Source organism: Stegodyphus dumicola, chromosome 3 (genome assembly GCF_044657685.1).
Source record: "Stegodyphus dumicola isolate Sdum_Otavi_A_Nest chromosome 3, ASM4465768v1".
Lineage (NCBI taxonomy): Eukaryota > Metazoa > Arthropoda > Arachnida > Araneae > Eresidae > Stegodyphus > Stegodyphus dumicola.
The window spans coordinates 90,096,218-90,124,082 of record NC_140770.1 but is presented as its reverse complement, the minus strand read 5'-3'; the positions used below and the strand labels follow the sequence as shown (position 1 = coordinate 90,124,082).

The 27,865-nt window shown below is 30.8% G+C and overlaps 1 protein-coding gene and 1 long non-coding RNA gene across 2 annotated transcripts; both read right to left on the bottom strand.

Moving 5' to 3' along the window:
* Window positions 1-475: 475 nt before the first annotated feature.
* On the bottom strand, window positions 476-15,236 carry LOC118191160 (uncharacterized). The gene is made up of 3 exons (XM_035361967.2): window positions 14,991-15,236; window positions 2,453-3,013; window positions 476-860 (listed from the first exon to the last, which is right to left on the bottom strand). The coding sequence occupies exons 1-3, from the start codon at window positions 15,234-15,236 to the stop codon at window positions 591-593; spliced, it is 1,077 nt and encodes a 358-aa protein (XP_035217858.1). The 3' UTR covers window positions 476-590.
* A 4,493-nt stretch (window positions 15,237-19,729) lies between these two features.
* LOC146998044 (uncharacterized) lies at window positions 19,730-23,872 on the bottom strand. The gene is made up of 2 exons (XR_015040236.1): window positions 23,736-23,872; window positions 19,730-20,112 (listed from the first exon to the last, which is right to left on the bottom strand). It is a non-coding gene; the product is annotated as an uncharacterized LOC146998044 (long non-coding RNA).
* Between the last annotated feature and the right edge of the window lie 3,993 nt (window positions 23,873-27,865).

Below are 27,865 nucleotides of genomic sequence, written 5' to 3'. Positions count from 1 at the left end.
GGTGTTTTGGTAATTTAAATAAGTTTTCTTTGAAAATTCAAATAGGTGTTCGATGTTCAAATCGATTAATCATGTTTATCAGTGGGCTTATTTCCATGTGAGCATATATTTATGTGAGCTTTTTTCCGTGTGAGCATATTTCTAAGTGAGCATTTTTTCATGTGAGCTTTTTTCTATGTGGGCGTATTTCTGTGTGGGATTTTTCCTGTGAGCATTATTCTGTGAGCATTTTTCCTGTGGGCATTTTTCCGGTCACCTCTGTACTGTTATTCTGTTTAGAAGTACGGGAGTAACCGAATAAACGTATAGATGAAATACTTGTTACTTAATCAGATTCATATTTAATTTTCTAAGCTTTAGCAGTACTCAAGATTTCTCCATGATGTTCATCATGTAACATTTTATTTGACTCTCTATAACATTACAAATGTTAAGTTAGCTAGCTAAAAAGAGCCATAGAAAGAAGTACCAAAAACGCTATTGAAATAGATTTATTATAAAAATTTCTACTTCTAGATATAAGAATAACGATATTACAGGTTCAAAATAGTGTTATTAACATATACGAACTAAACTACAACTAAAGCAAACTAATATCGCCGGAAGAAATCATAAAAACATGGAAAAGACCATCCAGTCCGCCGACCGCAACCAATTCCAGAGACGACAATTATAACTATGATCAGTAGAATCAGCATCTGGATGCAAAAATTACTTCTAACGGTGCGCTGTATATTCTCGCATAAAATTTCCACGCGTTTTCCGATTGTTTCTCTGTTGAATTTCTTTCTGTTGTTTGAATTTCTTTTTGCTCTTGAATGCTGTTTCGCAGGTGTAGGTGTGGTGGATATGGATGATTCCTGAAATAATTTTTTATATTTTTAATCAATAATTTTGCTGCACAAGGTAATATTTGAAGAATAAAACAGGTTATTGTATGTAAACTCTTCATATATTAGAACCTATGCAGACACCTGCATAGGAAATTCTGATTCATGAAGAGCTTAATAACATAGAATGACTTTTATTTATTTCAACAAGCTGTGCTGTTGAAACACAATATAAATAATTTCACTACAGAAACCAAATGTAATGAAAAATAAATTAGGATATATTTAAATAGAAGGACACTTATATATTGAGCTTCATAAATTATGATAATTAAAATATCATTTGCTGAAAGCATGGGGTCTTGGACTTGTCTGCTATGTTTATAACAGAGTATTTCATTTGCTATTCGTATTCGTGTCAAAAATCGTATGTTGACAGCAACTACATATTCCTCTTCCCCAGACATGATTTCCTTCACATATTATTAACATGATCTTTCTCACATATTTAAAAATTACTGGCGTATGTGATAATCAGTGGTAGACTAATTACTTATTACTATTAAACATTAGAATGAAACTAAGAATGAAAAATAAGTAATTTGATGTTGCAAAGTATCATGTCTGAGAATTCTGACATCAATATTTCCTTAACATTGCTTTAAATATTAATATGATTAAATGGAGAGCATGCATCAAAATGTTTTTAATATAAAATTACATAATAAAAAAATTGAAAGTTAATACGTTCATATAAACTTGAAACGAAATATTATGCTGATCATTGAAGTAAATTTAGAAGAATATAGGAGAAACTTTGAAAACTAATTAAATTAAACATTGTACAAGAAACTTCGAATATTTAATTAATTTATTAAGATGTTAATTGTGGTCTTATTAAAATGTTCATTTGATTTCTCAGAAATAAGGCTAAATTTGCATTTTTCGTGGCACCTGCCCTGTTCAATAGACAATAATGGCGTGGCCTATACAACAAAGTTCTACAGTGTATGTTTAAATCAACATTCAGTCTAGTTTAAAAGGAATTTATTAGACTACCAAAACAAATTGTAATCTAAAATCTTTTTGACATCTCAGCCGCAGTATTCAAGCTGCATCAAACAAATTGAAAAATAGTTCAAATTTCACTGTTGCTACTTAGTGTTCTTTACATCAGTGCGTTTCTACAGATTTTTGCGTTGCCATTCAGAAGCAGAAAAACGTGCCTGTTCAAACCGAAACACGCACCTACTGAAGATGCTACGAAAAATGTAACTTAGCTTTTTAAACTTATTTTTTTCGATTTTGTACTGTGCTGTATTCATTTGTACTGTGCAGTGTTAATTTTGATTTTTCTTTTCTGACCTCATATTTTTTCTATAATATTTTATTTCTTGATGTTTGGGAAAATAATGTGGATTTAAGATCTGAATTTTTACAAGGTTTCTTTCGAGTATGAAAAAAAAAAAAGTTAAAATCAAAAATTTTTTAAATTACTGAAGTTTCTGCCGTAATAATTAATAAGAATGATAAGGAAATTGTATTGTAAAGAGGTATTTCTACTTACACAATTAACTATTCAACTTAATTAATTGCATTCTTAAATTACGCAAGCCACTCACTTCAGAATCAGATTTTTTCTTTTCAGTTTCTTTCTCATTTTCTATTTTCTGGTTAGGATAAGATATGAATCTCGTACTTTTAAGTCCAGAAGGCTCATCTTCAGATGAAGACTCTTCGATGCTCTTATGTTTCATTCTTGTATGAGTCTTTATTCCTCCATGAGGTGAAACTTTCGATACTGTACAGCATTTGCATGTCTTTGAACCCTGTAGTTCATCTTTTCTACCAAGCGGAGCAATATCTTTTGATGAATGTCCCTCTTTCCAGGTTTTGTTCACTTCCTCAAAGCAATCATTTCTCACATCGCATAAACAAGATTTTTTGAGCGCTTCGTGTTGTATATGACATTGTTTTAGTTTGCAGTAATGACAGCGGTTATGTTCTTTGAATTTATTGGAAGTATCCTGCTGACTGTTATTATTTTCGCACTGACGTTTAGTTTTAGAGTGTGTGTCTTGGCGTCTTGCGTGAAGTTGGCTGTTTTCTGTACGAGGAGATGGGGATACTGTGACAGTGATCCCTTCTTTTTTCGGAGATTTCTGCACCACAGTTACAGATATCTGAAACAGAGTTTGCTTAATAAGTAGCAAAAGTATATTACCAAAGTAGATTCTCGAACACATTTCCATTTTTGATTATACATATTGAATAAATTTATTTCCCTTTCAAAATGACTTGCTGCTGCATGGGAGTAAAATGATGTATTCATCTCACAGGATTATTATATCTTTATACGTATTTCCTAATTTGTAAATAAATTAAGCAATAGCAGTAGTTAACAAGAATTTTGCCACGTGGGGAGAAAATAGGCTCCTTCTGATTGGCCAGGGCTTTCGCTAAGAAAGCACAAATTTCCGAAACCTACTATGAGAAAAATTCTCCTGGTATTCTATACTTAAATTTATGTACTTTTAATATACTGCCTTTCTTTGACATATTTTTAATATGCACGTATATATCCGTTCTTACAGATATCACAAAAATATTCTAGGCCGTATATATACAGCTTTGCCGGTTAGAGGGTAAATAAATTGCTATCAGAGAGTTATGTAATTCAGTTAAACATTAATTAGAATTTTTGCAATGTTAAACCAAAGTCATAGAAATTAAAGCATATTTTGTAAATTTTATTTGTCACTATTTTCTCCATTAAAGGTCTTATTCGATCTTTCTCTGATCGTTTCCTTTAAATTAAGAGTTAAGGAAATATATATATTATACCGTTATTTTAAAACTAAATGTACTTAATAATATTGTTAATCGAAATCCGTTCCCACAAGTGGCCAAATGGTTAAGACCATAGAATACTGGCAGTTCGACCTAGCATTCAATGATCCCAGCCGAAAGAGCTCGCTGCATGTTTGGTGATAGTAGTTCTTTTCATGCGCAACGTGAATACGAATTGGATTTCTTTAGAAAGTCCTCAGCGAAGGCATTCCTTTTTTAAGTAGATATCCCTTATATGATTTGCTTTAAATATTTTGTTATATTGCTGTTGAATTGTGTTTTATGTGGTTTAATTAAGAAGGACATGATATTTTATAAATAAAGGTAACAAACAAATCGTTAAAAATGCGCCTTTGGGCGTAAAATAAAATCTAAAAACTTTCAGATTTTTTTAAGAGCTAATTAGTATGGGAAGGCACTACCAGTTGATCCATGGTAAGTGGCTAGTGTCTCCCATACTTTCATCTGTACCTGTATTTAAATACCGAAATCTAGCTTAACCTTGAAAATTTAAATCTGAGTTTCGAAAAATCTTTCCTCTAGCTATTATACTTATAATTGTTTAGATGAGCACTTAATAACTCTATAAAATGATTTGAATAAGGTCTAGGCCACCAACTTGCATCATTGAAACCTGCTCTTGCCTTGAGCATTCCTCTTGAGATTCAAAGTGCTATTCATCATGAATACATCATGAATGCATATAATGAATACATATTGCATGAACTTCTGACCCATGTAATGTTCAACATGGAAAATCACTATAAAGCTTGCATTTTGGTTAGGGAAGACTTCACCTTGTTAAAAATTTTTATGCACTTCCAGACGTTGTAAAGCCAACGTTTTACTACCTAACTTTACACTACTTTCTTATTTTCTTGCTGAAATTTAGATTTTAAAGAAATACATATTTCTGCATTTACATACATACGAAGCGATGTCAGGCATGACTAAATAAAGATCGTTTGCAGCTTCTAGGTTCTTAGCTGCAAAATCATTTAAGTTACGTGGTTATATAGTTGTTTCTTTATTCTCCACGGTCTGTATCATCTCATAGATGTAGGATGAAAACCTCTTACGTAAATCTACATGTGCACGTTTCGAAAATTGTCGGGAACTTAAACGATATTCAGTTTCATGTTATTCACGATCCAGCTACTTTCACGTTATGGAATGCATTATTGCAGAACATTTCTTCTGAATTTCTTAGAATGTGGAATGGCAAGCAGACCTTTCTTTCCCAGCAGCTGGACGGTAAAAAATCAGAGATGGTAAAATCTGGTGATTTAAAATCGTCGAAAACTATAGCACATAGTTATTTTACCCACATAAAGGTTCCAAAGGCAAAAATCAGCAGATAACATAGTTGAATGTAACATAAGGTTAATTATCTTATTTGTACCATGTAACATGAGATGCATTTTTATATTGCAAGAAATAGTAATCTTGCAAACAATTAAAATCTTATTTGTACCATGTAATTATCTTATTTGTACCATGTAACATGAGATGCATTTTTATATTGCAAGAAATAGTAATCTTGCAAACAATTAAAATCTTATTTGTACCATGTAATTATCTTATTTGTACCATGTAACATGAGATGCATTTTTATATTGCAAGAAATAGTAATCTTGCAAACAATCTTCTTACTCTTCGAAATACTTGACTCACTAACTTTCTGATAATCGTCGTAAAGTTAGTTCAGTGGGATGGTAAATATGTGAAGAATTTATGTGCTACACATTTTAAGAATTGAATTTCTTTTTAGCAACCAACAATTTAGTTTGGATTTTAGCATAATTTACCATCCTGAATATGTTTTCAAATGCAGAGTTTCTGGCTTGATTTCAACACGTCTTAAAATAAATGCGATCACTTGTATTACATTTAATTAATCTAATATATTTGCACAAGATGTGAGTACTTATACGTTTAGAAATTTAGCGAAAAATCGGTTAAGTATTAAAGATCACAAGCAAAGGGCAACATGTGCCTATGTGCTCGCTTCATAGCATATAAAAGGTAGTACTGAAAGAATTATTATTAAGAAAAATTTATAGAATTCGACTATTATTACATCATGAAATTAATATTTTGCATCACTCCAACTGAGGAAAAATGCAGTTTTTCAGTCCACATGATATATTTTGACGGTGTCCGCCGATAACATCACGGACGAAAACGTCGCGGAGAAAACAACGCAAGGCAAAAACGTCGTGCTACAAAACATCTTGGGAGAAAACATCGCAAAGAGAAAACATCGCAGTTCTAAAACATCGTGGTACAAAACATCGTCATCGAAAATAAAGCGGTTCAAAAACTTCGCAGTTTAAAAACATCGTCGTCGAAAATATCGTGGTAAAAAAATAAAGTATCTACAAATCATCGCATGACGATAACTTCGCAGACATGCTTTTTTCAGGTTTTAATAATTGTAAATGGATATTCCCATAATGATTTGTGAGCGCAGTATGTAAAGAAGGATAATTTTTACTTTCACATTTTTTATTAACTAATAAATTTTTGCTGAAAAAGTAAGAAGTAAACTTAAGCATAAAAAATTAAATGCAAATTATAGATTATACTTTTCATGAAAACTTACCAGTAAAAACTTTATAAAAATGATTTATTAATGGCCTTTGTTAGTTAACTATGTCGGTTTAAAATTCTATTAAGTGCTATAAGTTGCATTAATTTTCTATGCTTAAGTTTCATTCTTATTTTCTCAGCAAAAAATTATTAGTTAATAAAAAGTATTAAAGTAAAAATTATCCTTCTTTTCCTCTTGCGATCACAAATCAATATGGGAATATCCATTTACAGTTATTAAAGCCTGAAAGAAGCATGTCTGCGATGTTATCGTCATGCGATGATTTGTAGATACTTTATTTTTTACCACGATATTTTCGACGACGATGTTTTTAAACTGCGAAGTTTTTGAACCGCTTTATTTTCGACGACGATGTTTTGTACCGCGATGTTTTAGAACTGCGATGTTTTCTCTTTGCGATGTTTACTCCCACGATGTTTTGTAGCACGACGTTTTTGCCTTGCGTTGTTTTCTCCGCGACGTTTTCGTTCGCGATGTTTTTGCCGCGATGTTTTCGGCTGTAACCATTTTGACATATGCCATGAATGCGTTTATAAATTAATAATATTTTGTATAACTGTTAAAGTGTACCCTAAGTTCATTGCAGTATATTTCAGTGATTTCGGAAGGAAAACGAACGAAGCTTAGCCCTGTTTTAAAATTTTTCGTAATGATTCACACCATTCAAGGACAATAAGAGCTATTTTACCTAAAAGTAAACTATAGCGCGCAAAATGTCAAAAGACTAACTGCAGATAATGATGAAATGAAAAGAAAATCTGGAAAGTTTATAAACCTGACAGGAAAAACAAAGGATAAAATGTATAATACTAATCTCTGTGTTTTGAAAACATTTCTATCACCATTTTCTTTTCTTTTTACGTTTAACTTTATCTGATAAAAGTGCCTTCATGGTTCATGACTTCGAATGTTTAATTTCACTTCACTGAATAGAGAAAAACATAAATGTTAAGCAAATGTAGTATTAGCTCTCAGTTATTTTAAAGTAAATTATAGGAAGCTAGTGAACGGTGAAAAAGAAATGAGACCAGGAGAGATTCTTATTTCGTAGCAAATTATCAAATGCTATGTGCTTATTATATTAAGAGAAAAGTAAATTATTACGCTTGATATTTTATTTAAATTTTTAAACTTTTGTCTCTTTCTCATGAAGAACAACTAAAAAACTTAATTCCATTAAAGGAAATCAGTCATTTTGTACTAGAGCAATTTTCTCCTTTGTGTGCAATATAGTACAAAATGTATTGAATCACTTTTTTGTACATATATATGTAATCATGCAGGAAAGAAACATTTCGAAATCTCAATGTTTTCGAAAAATGTTGCAGTTGGAGACATTGTTTGATTGGATAAATATATTACCATAAATAAATCCTTTTATTTTGAATTAAACTCTTTAATGTATACCTCTGAACGAACATAAAATTTGTTATGTTTATTTATACTTCATATTTCCATCGAATGTAAGACTTTTTTCAAATATAAGTGTCTCAATGAAGAGCTTTTTGCATAGCGATTGTCATATGCAAATAAAGAAAAAATCTTACATATATATGTTACTCAAAAAATTAAGTATGCTTTAATTGACGGTGAATGTACGGAAAAAAGGGCATGTCTTATTATCGAAGAAGTACGGCTGTTAATTCTTGAATTATCTTGGCTTTTTTTTCAAGGCATATCTTATAGAATTTCTCTACATGTATGAGATACCTAGTATTTCACGTGAGCTCAAGCAGCTCTGTAAATGAATAGTTAAAAAAAGTAATCATCTATGGAGGAAGGAAGTTTTCAAATGGAAGCAGGAACATAAGCATTTTTCATTAGAAAAAAATGAATAAAAACCTTTTAGAGATATTTGTTATTTCATACTTCTCAGTTTAGATTAGACTATTACTTTTCTTCTTTAAACAGCAATAAAATTTGAGAACATTTGAAAAACTAAATGTAATTAATTTTAATAGTCTTTCATGTGTACTTTGGGAAGTATACTTTACTGGAGCCACTTTTGTGAATTTATTATTTTTAAAGAACTAGTTATAGAAAAGCAAATTAAAAACAAACGCACTTGTTCATTTCCACCTTGAGATTCTACATTTTTCATCTTGTTTATTCCCTCGTTTCCTTCAGAAGACACACCTAAGTTTTCCTTAATATTAATTTCAGGCGTAGATTCTTCCACTTCGTTTAGTTTTGTCTTTGTACCTATATTAATAACTCTCACTAAAACATGTGCATCGACTGAAGATTTTGATTGGAAATTTTTATTAACTGTTCTTTCTTTAGATTCATGATTTTCATTTGTATTTTCTTTCACATCACCTGAAGAAATATTTTTGCAGTCGGAATAAATATTTAGTCTTCCCCATTTTTCGCATTGATGTTTGCATTTACAACAAATCATTGATTGCTCTGCGTCTGAGACTTCAACGGGAAAGGACTGCTGACATGCGCACACGCATTTTATACAATGTTTCTCTTTACTGTTTATTTCTTTATGTTTCAAACAATGGTGATCGCTTCCAGATCTCTGAGTAAGAAGCGGAAATGCCTTAATAAAGACCTCTTCACATCGTCTAACCGGGTGCTGCGATGGTTTCTGATACACGGTTATAATCACCTGCAATGAATTCAAGTAAATGCTTTTCATATTATTTTAAAATCAAAAAAGAGTAGCTAAAATTTAGCTTTAAATGAAGTGGATTAGATACAGAATTGTGGCAAGAAATAAGGGGTTAAGAAACATGAATAAACTTGTAGCTTGCTTTCGAGATGTTCTCTTCACTGACAAGAGTTTAAAAGGTTTTATCGGTTCTTCTCTGAAGAAATCTAAAACTGTGTTGAAAGCGAGTGTAAACATTTTAATTGCTAAATGATTTTCAGGAAAGGCAGCGAAGAAATTTCGAAACATAATGAATAGTTTTCGAGCTGTAAAACTGACTGCAAACAAGACATCTCTTGGACAATTAAAAAGATAAATAAATGAAGAAAAGTAGCATTTTCTCTCGGCTAAGCTGATTTTAAGAAGAAGCATATTGGAATAACTGTTTTAGTTAAGTGACAAAAGAGCTATATTATAGTCTAAAATTTTAGTGGGAAGCTTAATTACAGGATCGAGTTAAAAATGGTATTTATGGTATTTGTAGTAACCAGAAAAATAATCGCTAACGCTTTGGACGGGTGCCGGGAACAAACACGCGCCAAGCTCCGCCGCTCATTGCACTTGACCTTTCTGTAGTGTACTTCAGAAACTGTATATGCACTTTATGACATCTGCATATTAGTTTTAATTATCATGAATTGAATTATCATTATAATACACAATGTGGTGTTTGCTCAACACATGTCGATACTCTTATAAGCGTAATCTTACACGCTCTTATAATCTTATAAGCTTTTATAAGTTCTTATATAAAGCACCTGCATAAGTCACCATTGTAATATGTGACTTATGATAGTGAATCAAAATTCATTTGGAGGACACTGAAGGACGCCGTGTTGCGCAGGAAATCGGGAATGCTGCAAGAAATTAAAGAGGCATACACAGCAACGCCTTCTAGAGTTAAAGGATGTTGGCAGCTATTTCCGCTGACACATTGGCCAAGGTTGTTAAAGCAATCGCTCCCCATTGAGCCTATCTTGCCGTTAATGGCTACTATTTTGAATACTGTAAGTTAATGTACAAGTACAGATGCAGAAAGATTGTAACCTTGTGATAGGTATGATTATATTAACCTCTAAATAAGCTCTGTATTAACACGCAATAAAGAAGTTTCTTTTGTTAAAGTGTGTATATACTTTTTTGACAGACTCGGTGTTTGACATTTTGGAATATCTGTTTTCCTAATATGAGTATCTTAAACTGTCGATGATAAAATCTTAAATTTCCGATGCTGATGTTAGGATTTCCTTGTACCATTTGGATTTTGCTTCAGTTTACCTAGCAGTTGAATTTAGATTTACTGCGGAGAAAATAGCTTATTTTAGTCTTAGAGTCTCCAGCCTCGTCGTATTTGATCTGTGGACATCCGGTGAAAAGAATTTATTTATCATATAATAATTATTTTCCAGCGGAATAATTAATGAGAAATATATCTAAATTAAGGAATATTAACTCATATATCTCAGGAAGTAATTCCTCTTTCCTATATTTACTGGAAAATCATTCACTGACTCGAAATTAATTTCATATGAACCATTCATTGATAATATATAGTTTTATAAAATAACCTAAAAGGACTAATAACGGCAAGTTCTGTTGTTCCCTAAATCGAGTTATTTCCCTTCCCTTACATTTGAATTTATCAGTTCGATATTATGAAAGATTTCATTCAGTATCTAAATGAAGTAAGAACTACTACAAATATTTTATTAATGTAATACTTACAAATTCGGGAAATTATTTTTTAGCTTGTACTACCAAACTTAAATTTCAATTTAACTCTTAAGTAATTTTTGAAACTTCGTTTTTGATATGTATCGATTTTGAATTTTTCAATGCAACTAATAAATGGAGAGTAATTTAAATACAGAAAATGTTTTTCTGTGAGATTATTGTTACATATTATAATAAGCTTTTTCATGTTTTTTTATCTGTTAGTTTATTATTAATGAAAGAAGCAAATGTAGGAAATGGTATGCTAAACAAAAGTATTGTACAGTAAAAATACTAATAACGTTTTTTTAGCATACTAAATAGGAATGTTTAATGTATTCAAATTAAAATGTAATCGATCGATAAGATATTTATGACTGAAATTAACTACTTAATTAGAGTCTGCTATTTGCACAGAAAATTATTGCTCTCTTCTTTTTTCCCTTGCCAACTAGACAGCTGTCTTGTTAATAATTTTCGATTTTATATATTCGGAAAGAGGTGAAGAGAAACACAGAGGGAAAAGTGAAATAATGACAGCATAACAAACTAGGCGAATAGGCGCAAAGATTTTACAGTAGACGCAATAGATGATGTATAAAATAGTGACCTAGTTATATATAATATAATGGTGGCAATACAGTACACTGCTGTATATTAATGCTTTTTCATCATAAGATGTTTGAGAAAAAGAACTAATTAACAACGGTTTTAAAGCAGTTTTTGATTAGCATAGTTTTGGATAAAAATTCAAAATTCGGTTTTGAGAGCAGTTTGACATACGTGCTTCCTTTTCAGGAACAAAACAGAGGTGAAAACAGCAAATAGCTTAATTTATAGAAAAATAAATGAACACAGCAAATCTAGATAAGAAGTCTAGCATCATCTATTGAGGAAAACAAAAATGAAATGTAAAAAAAATCTAAGGTATTAAAATTCTGAAAGCATTCGCCGGGAATGATTTGAAATTAATATCACTAAATAAAAAAGTAAATTTTTGCGAATATGAAAGGCTCCAGTGAAACCACCTTAAGAAGCTTCATAGATAGTTTTCATTGCAAAAACAGTCAAAACAAAATTGTGGTTAAGTGACCAATGATTAGCTATTGGGGATTTGTTTTATTTTTACTCTTCAGATGTAGAAATCTTTTGATGCGGAATTTTAACGCTGTTGTACTTTTGTTGGTATACGCCAAACTACGCTAACAAGGAATGTTATAAAAATAATAATTCTATAAGGGGTGAAAATAGAGTGGAATCTTTAAAAACCGAGCTAGTGAAAGGTGAAAAAAATGATTTGAGAGTTGAACTTGTGGAGAACAATGTTATTCTCAAGATTTGTTCTTTGGAATCTCCTCTTTCTCAGGACTTCAGTTATTTGAAATCAGTTGTCCCTGGCAGAAGATTTTCTTCAACGGTCATTGATAACGCCTTTAAAAAGTTTTCGATAATAATATACATTCTGCTATTATACAAAACCACAGTGATCTTTTTGTCATCGTATTTTATCCTTATACGAATTGTTAAATTACTTGGATTTTAGGTCGTTTTCTCATCACTAACATTCATTATTCGATTTTTAAAACAGCTTTTTCTGATTTTAACTTTCAGAGAATTCATGACACTTTTTGTCAACGTGATTTGGCATACACCGGTAAAATTAACTCTATTAAAAAGCACTAATCCTAAGTTGCAAGAGTAGAAATAAACAAATTTCTGAAAACAATCAGAGATATTTTTTTTAATTTTGCGAATGTTCTTTAGAAAACTTTTTTAGTTGTTTAACTGAATTTCTTTTGAAATCTTTCACGTTCACTAAAATTTATGTCCTTTATATAATGGCATTAATTTCAAATCAATTTCCGAATGCTAACAATATTACAATATCTTAGCTTTTTACGTTTCATTCTTTTCTCTCAACAGATGTAGGCACATTCTGCCAATTGATTTTCCTGTAAATTTGATTATTTGCTCCTCGCAAATTCACAAAATATTTATGCTTCTGAAGAAGATGGCTTAAGTCAGATCACCCATAAAGTTGATAAGCTTTTATTCAAAGTCTACTTGAAGCTCAGATTGCGTCTCTGACTATTTTTAAATTTTACTATGGCGTGCTACTTTTCCAATTAGTTTCACTAGCGGTAAATTATAAGTAACTGTATTTCAAAATGATAAGTGCTGGGAGTATTTCAGTTTAAAACTGTTTATCTTAGTTTAGTTGTCACAATAAATTTTATGTTTATCTTGCTTTTTCTAGTTCTATGTTTTGTGAAAGAAGTTGTATTTCGACCCTAAGTAATAAGAAATATTGCAATTATACATAGTGTCTAGCCATTATCTATTTCATTTTCGATATCTAACTTTATTTTTGTCTGAAAATTTAAGAGTAATATGCCATATAAATTCTGGCCTTAGAGTTCAATTTAACATTTTCTTTTTAATTATCCTGTTTATCAAACATTGTGTGTACTAAACAATTTAATATGTTGATTAATTTCCACGAAGTTTAAAATCATATATAAATATTTTAAAATTTTCATAGATGGTTTTCAAAGAAGTTTTATATTAAAACAAAAATCTCTGTTCTTTTAGAATAGTTTAGATACAACTCTCTAAAATTCATCTCAAACTGATTCACTTAGACGTCTTTACAAATGAAATTATACTTTTATACTTAAACTGAAATTGATAGTCTATTTTCGGCAAATAAGCATGATGTATTCGGAAGATAAATTTCTTTAAGATTTGTTATATAATTCATTTTACGAAAAGCTTCGGATTCCAATAGTTTTCTCTTCTCTTTTGGCAAACGTTCTTACTTATGATAATTTCTGATCGTGAAATCTTTAACTTAAATTTCTTTATTCGTATTATGATTTAGAAAAACCATTTTTGCAAACTCTGAAATGTAGTATTGAAATTAGTTGCAAAAACAATTTTAACTTTTCTGAATGCAAAAGCTACTTTTCAACACGCGTTTTTGTACAGCTAGTTGGCTGTTATTTTGCTGAAGAACATTTGAGAGCATAAATAAATTTGAACAGTGAAAAATGTGCTATTTTCTCGTTTTTAGTTAAGAAATATTACATAATTCAGAGATTGCAAAATATGGAGTGTAACAAACTATTATGATATTAAAGATTAATTTTAAATGACTGCGAAACAAACCAGATAACATATATTAATACAATGTCATCACAGAAAATAATTCATTATTATATTCAGACTGCATGCTGCATTATAAATGAAATATAAAACGCTAGTGCTTGACATCCAGAAGAAATATTCGAAATATAGTTTGTTACATATAGCAAATAAAACGGTCACCAAATAGACCTGTTATTTAAAAGTCTAATATATACATTTAAGATAGTTTATGGTAGAAAGGTTTAAATATTTTGAGATTAGATTGTGTAATAGCTGTTTTTATTTGACTATAAACTAACTCTCATATCCCTTGATCAATTGAGTAGCTTTATCGCAGAGCAGTTATAAGTTCATAAGCTTCCCGTTCAGCAAAAAATAATTCAAGGAAGTACCTTAAATGCTCGCTTATCCTTGTCTTTATTTACTTGAGCATTTCTAAAGTAATACTTAATTGCTCAAAATTCAGAACTTTTATTTTAGACTTTCCTGTAAATGCTCTAAATGTCCTAAACTTTAAAGCAATGTGTGCGACATTTAACTGTTGATTTTGACTGCAGGATTTACTTCACTTATAATATAAAATAAAGTACACCATAAATTATCCTAATAACAAAATTGTTTTAGAAATATACTGTTTACAAATAAGATAACTAGAAACGAATGCTTTAAAGTGTCTTTGTGTAGTTTAAAATGAGGTAATTTTATTCACATTATTCGATTAATGATTAATAATACTGTAGAGCAGCGGTCCTCAACCTTTTGACTAACGCGTACCATCTAAACAAAAAATGAAAACCTTTAGTACCACTACTACAAAGTACTACTACCACCACCACTCTTGAAAAAAGCTCGGATCCCATAAATTTACGAGAGTTAGTGAAAGAAGTCAATCAGGATGTTGGTGTTTTAATTTTTGAATTTAATACTTAAAAATACTTTGCTTCTTTGCGTACCACCTATTTTTCTCTTGCGTACCACCAGTGGTACGCGTACCATTGGTTGAGAACCCCTGCTGGAGGGGTTATTAGGGTTCTCTTTTTGATTTTAAGCAGGAGACGTGAAAAATGTGAAATGCCCTCGCTAAAACAAAGAACAGTAGTCGTGAAATTTTACTTTCGAACATTTAATACTCTTATTTTGTTACTTCAACTAAGAGATAGTCAAACTATTTTCTTACCTGTTCATCAGATGGTATACAGCCTTCCATAGGTCGAAAACGTATAGCATGAACATTCGATGAGTACAATTTAAAATACACAGGGAATGAATTATTGTTACATATTACCATATTAACTTTGCTTTTAGGAGAATCCGTCAGCTTAAAGCACTGAGGAGTAACAGACAAAAGATCTTCTTGAACTTTCTTGTTGTTTTTATCTAGTTTTAGAAGCATTCCGCAGCAGCAGCAAAAATCTTCAAACATACTCAACGCAGTTTTATAGAAGAAAGACTTTCTGAAGAATTAAATCTCTGTGCTTTTCGCTTGATTGCGTGATATACGTCTCTGGATAATAAGAAGCTAATTCAATTGAAAATGCCAAAATATCTTTTAAGAAATGATACTCATGACGTGTTACTCATTGTTAAAATTATATTGTTAGAAGTTTTTGTTGCATTAAATAACGTTTTTCTTTCTTACTAAGCATTGTTGCTAATGCAAGAAAGAGTTTCTTTTTAAATAAGAGATTCACACTGGCAATGCAAGAAATTTTCGATTGCGCAAGAAAAGTATAGCAATATTTAATGCTTTGAATTAAATTTGTTTTAAATCGCGCGTATAGTTAAGTAAAGCGTTCTTAAACTTGCTATCTATGAATATACTGTTATACGCATACAAATCATACTGAATTGCATTTGGACTTTAATTATGAACTGAAACCGGTATTAAAAACAACTGAAACAACTGAAACCAGTATTGAAAACATTTCTTTCTGTTTTGTTTTACGTACTAGCCGATTAGTTGCACTATCATAAATTACATATATGTAAATATGGAAATATTAACATATATCTTGATATTTTGTAGCATATACGTACAGTTTATATTTTGCAATATATATTCAGGTTACAGTGAATAAAATAATTTTTATAAGATACCATCACCTCTGTCTAAGACTTTTAAAATTTAACATCTGTAAAATGACATACACATATATTTATAAACAGGCAACCAAAGAGAGATCATAATTCACAATAAAATAAATGGCGTATCATTGAAAGGTTTTTATATTAAAAAGAACAAGTAAATAAACAATGATTAAAAATTAAAGTAACAAAGACAAAAATTTTAAATAGCTATCAACATCAACTCATATCATGTTGTGATAAATAAATGATGCCTAATTTGACGATTTCTACATTATCTCTCTCACCATTTTTATATCTTGTTTGGGATGTTTAAATCGTGCCTTGTTTATCTCTTTCATATTATCTATTTGTTTTTCAATTATTTGCCAGAAAAGTATCTTGTACTATCTCATATCACCTTGCTTTATGTGACCATTTTTAAGGAATTCAGTAATATGAAGTTAATGACATTTTTAGTAGAAGTACAGTAACATAAAAGTAAAACACTGCAAATTAATAAATTTCATCAAAAGTATTAATTAGGAAAGGAATTAGTTTTTAAATTACAGAGTTGTTAATGATTAAAGCGTAAAATGTACAGTTTTATAAAATAAGCTATACTTACTGTTGAAAATCTATTACTTCAAATTTTGATTTCATCAGAAATTGATAACCGCCGGTAACCGCTTTCTTTAAAAATGCCTTGATTTTAATAGTTAATGAATTAATCTCAAAGTAACTACAAGTCATCTACAGAATTATTACCTGCTGTCTTTGAAATTACATCCTGTTGTTTTTATCAACTGTTTCCTCAACTGTTGTTTTTATCAACTATTACTGGTGGAAATATGTCTTAAGACTTTTGTCCTATTATCTACGTCTTAAGTCCTATTATCTACGTATCGGATGTATTTTCGCAAAACTTCAAAGCGTTCTTTAACAATGTGATAATTCTTTCTCCCCTTTTCTTACCTGTTCAGGACTGTGTTTAAACAATTTTCCTCCGCTCGCATTTTTTTTATCTACTTTTCTGTAGAAAATTATTTGAGCATCTTCGCATTTTTTGTACTAACAAAAGAGAGTACCTTTTTATATCAGTGTTGCTATGTATTAAGCTTAGGTATCTAAGCCTTCCTTCTAGATATCAAAGTGTTAGCAACATAACATGCGAGCAACGTTAGGGAAATAAATTCCAGTAAGAAGCTTGTAAGTTTATATCGTATACCTCAACACGGTTGCACAAACTGGCTGCCCGCTGAGCAAATTTTCCGCAGCCCTAGAATACAATCCTCGTAAATTAATTAGCCTTGTTATAGCGTTAATTATTATAATAAGAATTTTAAGAAAAAAAACGATGGCTAAATTTTAAAGTATAAATATTATTGTTCTCTTTTAACTATCATATTTTCGGAAATAGACCAATGTGAAGCACTGAAATATTAAATTAGAAGAGAACTACGCAAATGTAAAATTTTAAATAAATACAGATTTATTCAAACTTTAAGCCAAAATAAGGTTGCTAACTCATCTAATTTTAAATTAAAGTGTTATTTGGAATTTCTCACGAATGTTTCTATACCAAAAATGTTTCTATACCCCCCTCAAAAAAAAAAAAAAAAAAAATTTCATAATGAGAATATCTGGAATTCTCACTAAAATTTTGTCTGCGATTGTAGACCAGGCAGAATACAAGATGCATAACATTCATCACGGTATTCTATCCATATATGTGTATATATGTGTATGGATATGTTAAATGTTTACCCGAAAGCTATCATGCAAAAAACAATGTCTATTTTTTATTTTCTTTTCTGATATATATCGCCATCACGGAATTAGAAGTTACGGTAATATCTGGCAAGCCTACTAAGTACTCATTGCTCATACGAAAGTTTGGTACGGTATTAAGAACACAAATATACTACATATCAGTATAATAATAATTTTACTGCCTTTGATAGAAACAAATTACAAGTACTACGAAACAAAATGTTGAGGTTAACTGAGAATATGCTAATATATATAATAAGAATGTAACTAAGAATACATTAGGAATATGGACTTCTGATTGGTTTCTTTGGTATATGTCGTATGTTGTCAAATCTAACAATTCTGGTTCATCTGAATTAAAACATTTTTTAATTAATAGCAAGGAAGACTTTAAACATTTTACATTCAACTTTCTCAAAGAAAATTCTGATTTTAATTTATTCTCTTACGAAACATTTGAAAGTTTAGGTGGCCACCTTACGTGAATTTCCGATGACCGCAAGACACAGAATATTTTTTACAGTTTTATTATATTTTTCTCTGTTCTTACTTGACTGCGGAAAGTGATTAAGTGCCTTTTCGAACACAAGTTTCCTTACAGTTGCAATTTACGTGATTCTTTAAATTCACCTCTGGATGTGGATTTCCTTTGTATATTGATGATGATACTAAGGTAACAAAAATCAGAGTAATTTTCAAGATTAGTCCTTCTGTGGCCTCTTCTTCAGCTGCAGGACTGAAAATGAAGAAAGAGAAGCCTGTGCTCTCACCAGGACTGGATTAACTGTTAAGCGTATGCTCAGGGCATAAGAGAAAGGATGTACACAAAATTTCCCATTGTTGGTTTTTACCGTGGTACAGCTACAACTGAGGAGTGAGAGAAAGCAGGAATGAAGAAAAACTAGAGTAAACATATGTAGGGGCACCAAAATCTTTTAAATGCTTAGGGACTCTAGAGGTCCCTGGCTTTCAGTTTAACAATAGGTTAGAAAATTCAAAACAGTCCTATCAAGACAAATCCTATCATCCATTTTTGTGCAGCCAAAATTATACCACAAACAACTTCCATTCACGAATTAGATTCTCTAGAGGTGTTTCATATTCATAAAAATCTTTCAGTTGCAGTTAATGATCCCATTTCTAATCCATTTTGATCTATAGCATTTAAGGAAATTACTTTATAGCAGTTTTTATTTGTTATAAATAGATGACCTCTCGTACCTTTGCTTCTTTCTTCAATGAAACTCTTAATTTTCTAGTCTATTGTTATCGCGAGAGCACAGGCTTCTTCTTCGTCATTTTACTCCTGCAGCTGAAGAACGATACGAACTTCGAAACTAATCCCGCTCATTTTTAAAATTATGCTGATTCTTGTTGCCTTAGTATCATCAATAATTTTTATTCGGTGTCTTTTTTAGCTTATTTTAGTTCACATTCTTTATATATGTTTGTAATATTTATTTGAAAAAAAGAGATGTGAGGCGAAGTATGAAAATTTCTATTTATAGTGTTTTGTCTTTGTGTGACCTTTCACATAAACCCCCTTGTTATAAACTTTTGAACTACCTGAAATATGAATTACTAGAATCTGAGTTCTTTAGACATTCTTCCAGTAGTAACAATTGAAATTGTTAATAATGTTTCGAATCCCGAAAAACTGTCTGAGAAATTAATCGCATAACATGCGAATTAGTTTAGAAGCTTAAATTAATATTTCAATGTTAATAATTTACTTGGATATATTTCAATGTCAAAAATTATTAATATAAAAATACGTAAGTTATTTTAAAACTGCCTTTATTGAAATAAAGGAAAAGACAAATTCAAACAAAATAAAAGATCAGCGCCTTATGCTAGTATGTAAATGCTAAAATCTTCATAACATTGCTTCACTGCTAAAATATAAGATTCCAGTTAAAACACAATGAAAAAAAAAGCAATGTTCATTAACATTTTTGTGTCTGCATCTTAATAAAGAAATGGCTCTCAAAGACTAATTATTTTTTTCTAAAAATTCTTACGAAAATTTGTAAAATTTCAAGCAAAGTGAAATTAAAAGAATTTAAAATTTCTTATTGATTCTGCAGTAAAACATTTTTTATTGGGCCACATTAAAAGAATACAGGTACATAATTTCAATTTTTTGTTCGAAAATTAGGAGCAAGATTAATATATTTCAATTGAATTTGTTTCCATTTTTAAAATTTACAAAGAATAAGTTTCTTTCTCATCATGATTTATTCCATCGCCTTTTAGTAGTGCGATGAATAGTAAAGGGGTCTGCCAAATCCACTTGACCCATAGTATCCGGAAGAAAGACCTCTGAATCCTGAAGAAAGGCCAGAGAACCCGAGATTTCTCACAGGGTATCCATAGTATCCCTGCGAACGTACTGGGTAGTAATAGCCTCGATTGAATAGCAAGTCTCCAGCAACTGCCATACCAATGAGCATCATGAGAACCTGAAAAAATAAAAATCTTAAATACACTTTTAAAGTGGAAATTTTTAAATCAGCAAACTGAACATTATAGAAGTATTAGTCCCGTTGCGATACATTTAGATTAATATAACTCATAACAATTTTCTTAACAAGAGAGCAAGATGAAAAGCTCAAGACACCACTGAGAGGATTCTGTTTAGGTGGCAGCTATTAAGCATCTAATGTTATGTACAAGAATGAGGGGATTACATTTTTTACTAAGATCTTTATATAGAAGTTAACATAATACTAATAGAATAATAATGAAACTTTTAAGTTAGCTACCTATATTTAAAATATTATATATCGGTTAGAAAGGCATACGACGGGGTATTGCAGTCATACAAGTTACAGTATTTGGATTATTTTCATTGCATTCTCCAAGAAAAAAAAGTGCTCTTTTCTAATAAAATTTTCCCAAGAGAATACTAAAGATGGTGTTAGCCACGGTTTTGAAACGGTAAAATACCACAAAGTAGCAAAACTTGGCATTTTCAGGAACTGAAAATGTGATGTAAAGGATAACAATCACTAATTGTCAAGACTGGAGAAGGAGCGTTACTTCCTTAAAAGGTAAAGTATTAGTTATTTAATTATTATAAAAACAAAGGTAACACTCTAGAAGCAACTCTACTTGAAATATTAAAACAGTTGAGAAGAGGTTTTGCCACCAAATCTAGTTGCAATCCATCATGATAAATGCAAACAATGTCATTTAAAAATATCCAATTTCCAGCTATTTTGGAAAACTGGTGTATAAAATACGAATGATTTGGAATTAGATCCGAAAATTAAACAGCGAGTGTTAAATTAAAATTTCTGCCTTTTTTCCTACCGGATGTAAGTTTTATTTTGTATAAGTTTTAAATTGGTGAGAGCGACGAGCATTTCGTAAAGTTACGTGATCTGCTGTGTTCAAAATAAATATTGCCTAAAAAGACATGTCTGAAAATTCAATAATTGTATTTTTTATCGATAGAATTCAAGAAAAAATTTTAAAAAGACGATGATGACTGCGGAATCTCTTACTTTAAAATTCGATTTACTGAACTTTGTGCAAAGTACGTTTTAATACTTTTTTTTCAGTAAATTATTCATTTGTGTTACTTTACGAAAATTATATTATTTCCTAGAATATTCAGAACCATAAAATTAAGTATATGCGCGAAACAAACTGTGTGATTCTTTTCTTTTCTTTTATTTTTTGCGCTCAAACGCTGTGAATTTACACTTTTAGGTAATGCGTTACTCCTTGTTAGATTATATTTTAGAAACCAAGCTCTGTAATTTATAAAATAAAATATCTTTATTTCATTTTGAGGACCTATAGTTTGGATTCTGTAACTTTGATGGTATTCTGTAAAGCAATAAGTTAATTAAAAAAGATGAAAATAAAAAAAACTGTAAGGTTTCAGATTTTAAATTACGTCCAAAGAGGCATTTTTTTAAAGTTTTGTGTGTTACCTTTATTTATTAAATATCATGCTCTTTGCATTTAAACCATAAAATTGAGTTCAACAGCAATGCCGTAAAATAATTTTCAAATGAGCTTATCTTTAGAATTTTCTATGCACAGTTTCACGCGCTGGAGATAAGAAGGTTTTTTTGTTTCTCGGTGTATGGTGTTGCCATTGCTCGCTTTGAAATCGTTGAGTTTGTTAATCAAAAATTTGTTAAAGGTTTAGAAAATATGAAATCGATAATAAAACTAATTCCAAATTTCAAATTTGGGCTTTCAGATGCCCATAATCGCAGTATCATTACGTCATTCAAAATTGCAGGGCTCTAGGTACTGTTGTTTTATCACAATACAAGAAACATGTATACATTTATGCAGATTCTTCATTATTTAAAATTTTCAAATATAATACAGGGCGACAGTATTTGGTGGCAACGATTTGAAACGTGATACAGCCTTTTAAAGTTTTCAACGCAAAATCGTAAAACGAAGACAATAGACCTTCAGAGACAAAGCCCCTTTGGACTAATAAACAACTTAATAAGAAGTAACACGTTTCCTTAAAGAATTGACTAATATTCTTTTGTGTGCTGATAAAAAATAAGATTTGAGCAGATTTACGTTATCTGCTTCCCTGCAAAATATCAGAAATTAAAATATCATTTTATCTATCATTAAATGAATTAAAATGATAAATAATTTCATAAATCAAATTAAAATGAATTTTATTTCAAGAAATACTATTACAAGTACTCAAGCCCTGATATTGCTTTCTATGAGACTTCATAAGTAGTAATATAAACAAACTAAAAGTGCTTTATATCCATTAAATTTTCTTAAAAGTATATACTTGAAATAATGAGATCATACCGTGTTATGTTTTAAATAAAAGCTGCTGCGCTATTAAATGAATTAATTTTTATAACATTTTCTCCATCTTAGAAGATACTGTTTCATCTGGTCTTGAAGAAAATTTTAGTATTTTTACCGCTGTCAGTGTCACTTTATGTATTTGAGAAATCCTTAAACAAAAGTGGAGTTACCTTGTATCCGTAAATAAAAGTGTTATAGAATTGGTTTTTAGATTTAGTACTGTAACTTAAACTCTCTTATACTTTTTATATTTTAAACAAAATAAGATTGCATCATTTTATGTTTTTAACAAAATAAAATACATTTCTCCAAAAGGAATTTACCATAAATTCATAACTTTTTTTAAATCTGCCTCAAGAGTGATTTAAATTTTATTTTAAAATAAATAACTAATTTAAAATAAAACTGACTACTACTACATGTGTTTTTATTATTATACATCAATTCCATCAATGGATATTTTGGACAAATTTACCAATAACATTTTATACTGAAGCGCATACAATTATTACCCACAGTTTCTCTCTGTCCTTCTTGAGGAGAATGTAAATTGAGATGATGATTTGATAACAACTGGGGATTTATTAATCCAATAAATTTTTAATTTAAATGTATAATTTAACTGTTTCATTCCACATTCAATTTAAAGGTAGTGAATCTTAGTAATATTATGCTTTCAAAACATAAAATCATAATAAGACTAGCAACAACAAATCAAAGAGTTAACCATTAGAGTTTCAAAAAGTTAAAAACAATGTTTGAAGCCTAAAATTTACATGGTTGAAAAAGGTATTTTAGTCTAATGCTTAATATGCAAATTTAGGTTTAGTACCTGAAAACTTTGAAGCTGAGTTAGGGTAGCATTGCTAGTTTAAGCGTTAAATTTTGAAGAAATTAAAAATTTAGAATATAAAATCTTACATTTAAAATGAGCTTTTCAAAACAGCAAAGCCAAACATCAGAGTCAGTGTCACATGATTTATTGTAAATTAGCGTTACATGAAGACTGGTGGCCTTATTTATTAAAGAAAGTACGTAATCATTGAAGACCGAGCAATGCATTTATTTTACTGAATCGCTTGCGCATGAGATTTGCAGGAAATATTTTCTTCGAGTGATAATACTTTACTTGTTGTTTGATTTCTGAAATTATACTTTACATTTTAATAGGAAGCTAAATATACGAATTAAAAATATATGACAGGAAGATTCTAAATTACATTTTAAAACCCACCCCACATAAAGAAAAAGAGTTAATCTGTAAAAATCTTACCACAATTTTCATCATTTTGAAAAGGTGAAGACCGACCAATGTTCGTAAGAATACAGAACAGTTACTGCTTATTGCGAGTTGTGCTGAACTTATGTTAAGAACACCTTTTTATATAGTAGCAGTATACCTGAAATGAGATCGGCCCTGCATAAATAATATATTCATAAATTTATCTCTTATATGAAGTGGAACTAAGTAATAAATGTTCTGTAACAGTTTTCATTTGGGGGCAGAAAGCTTTCATTGAACATTTTTGTAGAGCAAGGAGGATATTTACATTTAATTTTCTTCCCTTGCGATATGCATCTCTGTAGTTTTCGATAGCGGAAACTATTCATGCGTACGACATTGACGGTCTTAAATATTTGTGAAATTGATGCATGGCTACTAGAGCTGTATCACTTCGAAATATCTGAAGGTTTATAGAATGAAATAAGTTTATCTTTATTGACCATTTTAAGGTTAAGTATCTGGTATCTTGATTATGTTTTGCATATAGTAATCAGCAGAAGGATCAAAGCACAATATGTTCTTTTCATGCTTTGATTGCATTTAGCAACTGTAAAAATTAAAAAATGTAATCAGTGTGAGTGTATCATTTGCAGTTTAATATTAATAAATGTGGATATAATTCTACTTTGATAGTAATTAGAAAGCACATCAATGCGTTAATAAATTATTTGCAATCTCTTAAGTTATTTTGCAGCTTTAGTTGCAGAAGAATCATGTTCAATCTTGGGAAGTGTTTCATTTGATATTTTATCAAAATATAATATTGGTCAATATAAAATTACTTTTAATTGCTTAGTGTTAATTAAACCAATATATTTAACTTCCTTAAATAATTTTTCTTCTGAGTTCAAATATGTTTTTATTTTTTTCCATTTCGTAAAGTTTTTTTGATGCAATCAATGTTAACATGTATCGCGTATGCCTTATGCTCCTGTCTTCAAAGTGTTTTTTAGTATATCTATATATATATTTGTATAATGTATTATATACTATATATATAACGTAAATAAAGTAAAAAGCAGTTCGAAACTTAGTTGCGCGCTGAAAGCAGCAACAAATAGTGGTGACAATGCAAAATAAATTAAAAAGTAATATGTTTAAAATTCACCCCATATTAAATTCGGAATAAACATATTCAAAAATCAAATACCAGAAGCACAATGGGAAACGAAAAGAAGAAGGGAGCTATTTGGATCTCCAGCTAGATCTAGTTCCATGGGCTCATATACCTGGGCATTGTCGAGAACAAAATCCGGATGTAAATTTGATGCACTAAAAAAAAAAAAAAAAAAAAAAAAAAAAAAAAAAAACGCAATGGTTTTCTTGGGAAGAGGGGTTCAGTTGAATCTGAGCTACCTCCTCTTGATAGCGTTGAATCAGATTTTGATTCAGATTGTTCTTTCTCTCTCTATATATATATTTGTATTTGTCTATATTTATATTTTTGGGGAATTCTTTTGGTGACAACTGGTTCATGTTTCCTACATATTGATTATGAATTTTGGATTTTACTGGTATTGAATTTTATTTCGTTCAGGTCTTTGTGAATTTGGCTCTAAATTTCCCACTTTTTGTCTGTAACTGATTAATGTTTCAGCAGCATATTATGCGGAAGTAATATTGGGATAATTTTGTTTTTAAAAAATATGTGATACTATATATATATGTAAGCAATGGACTTAGAAGTAATTATGTTGAATTAGAAGCGGTATAAAACTTCATTTGACAGATACGTAGAAATACTCGTACTAATAGCGTAGAAATGTAGATCCATAATGAATACAAAACTGATAGTCGAGCCAGATTAAACATTTGTCTTTATTTCAGTAAGCATGGTGTGTCCACAAACAACTTGGCACATTACTTGTGCTGTAGGGTTTTTTTTTATTTTGAATAACAAATTTATTTTAAGTTTGATTACCTGTTCTAAACTTCTTAACTTCCCCTCACATTCTCTCGCCAGGATGTAAATTTAAAGTTAAGTGAAGTGCTATTTAAACGTGTGAATATTTTTCAAACCGTGTTTCGTTAGCCAAAGCACACGTTTCTTTGTAATTTCGTGGTCACGCTAGTGACGGAAGAAGCCTCTTGGCCTTTTCAAACTAGTATCACGCCGGTTAGATTCCTATGAGTCCACATCTTAGGCGTAAACTTAAGGGCGCTCTTGCACTATTTATTTCAAGTTTGTATAATGTATTATATTCAAATGTATAATGTATTATATTCTACGTTTTAGTTTCCACCGCAAGTGGTCGGTGATTTTTTAACGCACGAAGACCGTACCTTTCTGTTAATTAGTTTGAATTAATAAAGGATTATTTTCACTCTTCTTCTGTGCTGGTATTTAATTCAAGCCTGTGCCAGAATTCAGGTTCATTGTAGGATCTAGTTTAGCTTACGTGGAATAACAGAGGCAGATCTTACAAGTGATGCCCGAATTTTTTCGAACTCATGGCTAACAACGAAAAGAAAAAGAGAGATATTTGGATGAGCTGAGTTAGCTCCATCGACATCGCAAACTGCCCTGGCTCCTGGCAATATGATGGAAGGCTTTGGTTATCTTGTTGAAACAATGAGGGCCTCCATGAAACCCGCAGTGACATTTGACGGAAGAACATCGGTCGCTAGCTTCCTAGAAAATTTAGATAATCATTTTTTACTTTACCCTGTCTCTGAAATACAGAAGATCACGATAGCAACGACCGCCTTATAAGGACAAGCATTAAGCTGGTTTAAAGGAATCGAACGATTTCGATTGAGAGAAATTGGAAGCCCCACTTATACCCTCGACAATTTTAAAGCCGCTCTGGTAAAACCTTTTCCCGTGGTGAAGGACAGAGCTAGGCTTGAAGCCGAATTTAAAATTGAAATTTAAAACTTAAAATTGAAGAGTTGTCTAATTTAATCTTACGCAAAGTCCAAGTCGCTAATTTATTATATGGTAAAAAGCCCAATGAAGAACTAATTCGAATTATCTTCCCTCAACTATTGCCGCAAATTCAGGATTATACTGAAGTATGAAACCACAGCACACTAGAAGAATTGTTCGAGCTGGCGATGAAATTCGAGAGTAGGAGGGCATGTACGCGTACAAGAAGTTTTGCCAAAGACCAAACGGACAGTTTTCTAGGCCATATGCGGAACAGGAGAAAGAATCATATAGCGGGAATAAATTTAAAGATAAAAACAAAGGCGAACGCCAAAATAGACTGCAAGATTCAAAAAAGGGGGCAGTTAAGAAGGATGTAAACTAGGACGGGTGGCTGCTGAAAAGGGTGTGCAGTCACCCCATTCGAATAACAATCCCTCAAAAGTTCAATTGAATACGGTGATAATAAAACAATTGTCCTTACTTGTGATTCACATTCGACTAAATAAGGTGCCAACAGAAACCCTGGTCGATAGAGAAGCGCAAGCATATTTTCTGTCCACACAATTCTTTCGAAATAATTTTAAGACGAAATAATTTTAAGTTATTTAAAACTCAAAATACCAAAGTTATTGCAACGAAGGGCAAACATTGTTCATGTATAATGAAACTTTGCAACTACACATGAAGCCGCGAGAAGTAGAAGCTGTGGAACCTCCGGACATCAACCTGGAACATGTGAAATCTGAAGACTAGGTAACAAACAAGAACTGGTAAGACCTTTCTCTGATTTATTTTCTGAAACATTTGGCTTCACTCAGATAGTTTATCATGAAATTAAGTTACAAAGTGAGGAGCCCGTGAAGGTCAGGCCATACAGATATGATAAAGTTAAAGAAAAAATAATTGGGAGCACATTAAACACATGCTCGAAAATAAAATAATCAAGCCAAGAAGCAGGCCTTATGCGAGTTCTGTCGTTTTGTGTAGAAAGAAAATTGATCTGCCTCCTTCAAATTTTAAATCCTGGAGACTAGCTATCGACTACAGAAAACTAAATAGCTTAAACAAATATCCCATTTATCCTCTACCTGTAATTGAGGAAGTGATAAGAAACATTAGGTCCACTCAATACATGACCACCATAGACCTTACCTCAGGGTATTTCCAAATAGCAATGAAACCAGAGGATGTGCCGAAAATGGCATTCATCATTAAATCAGGAACTTATGCCTTCCTGAGAATGCCT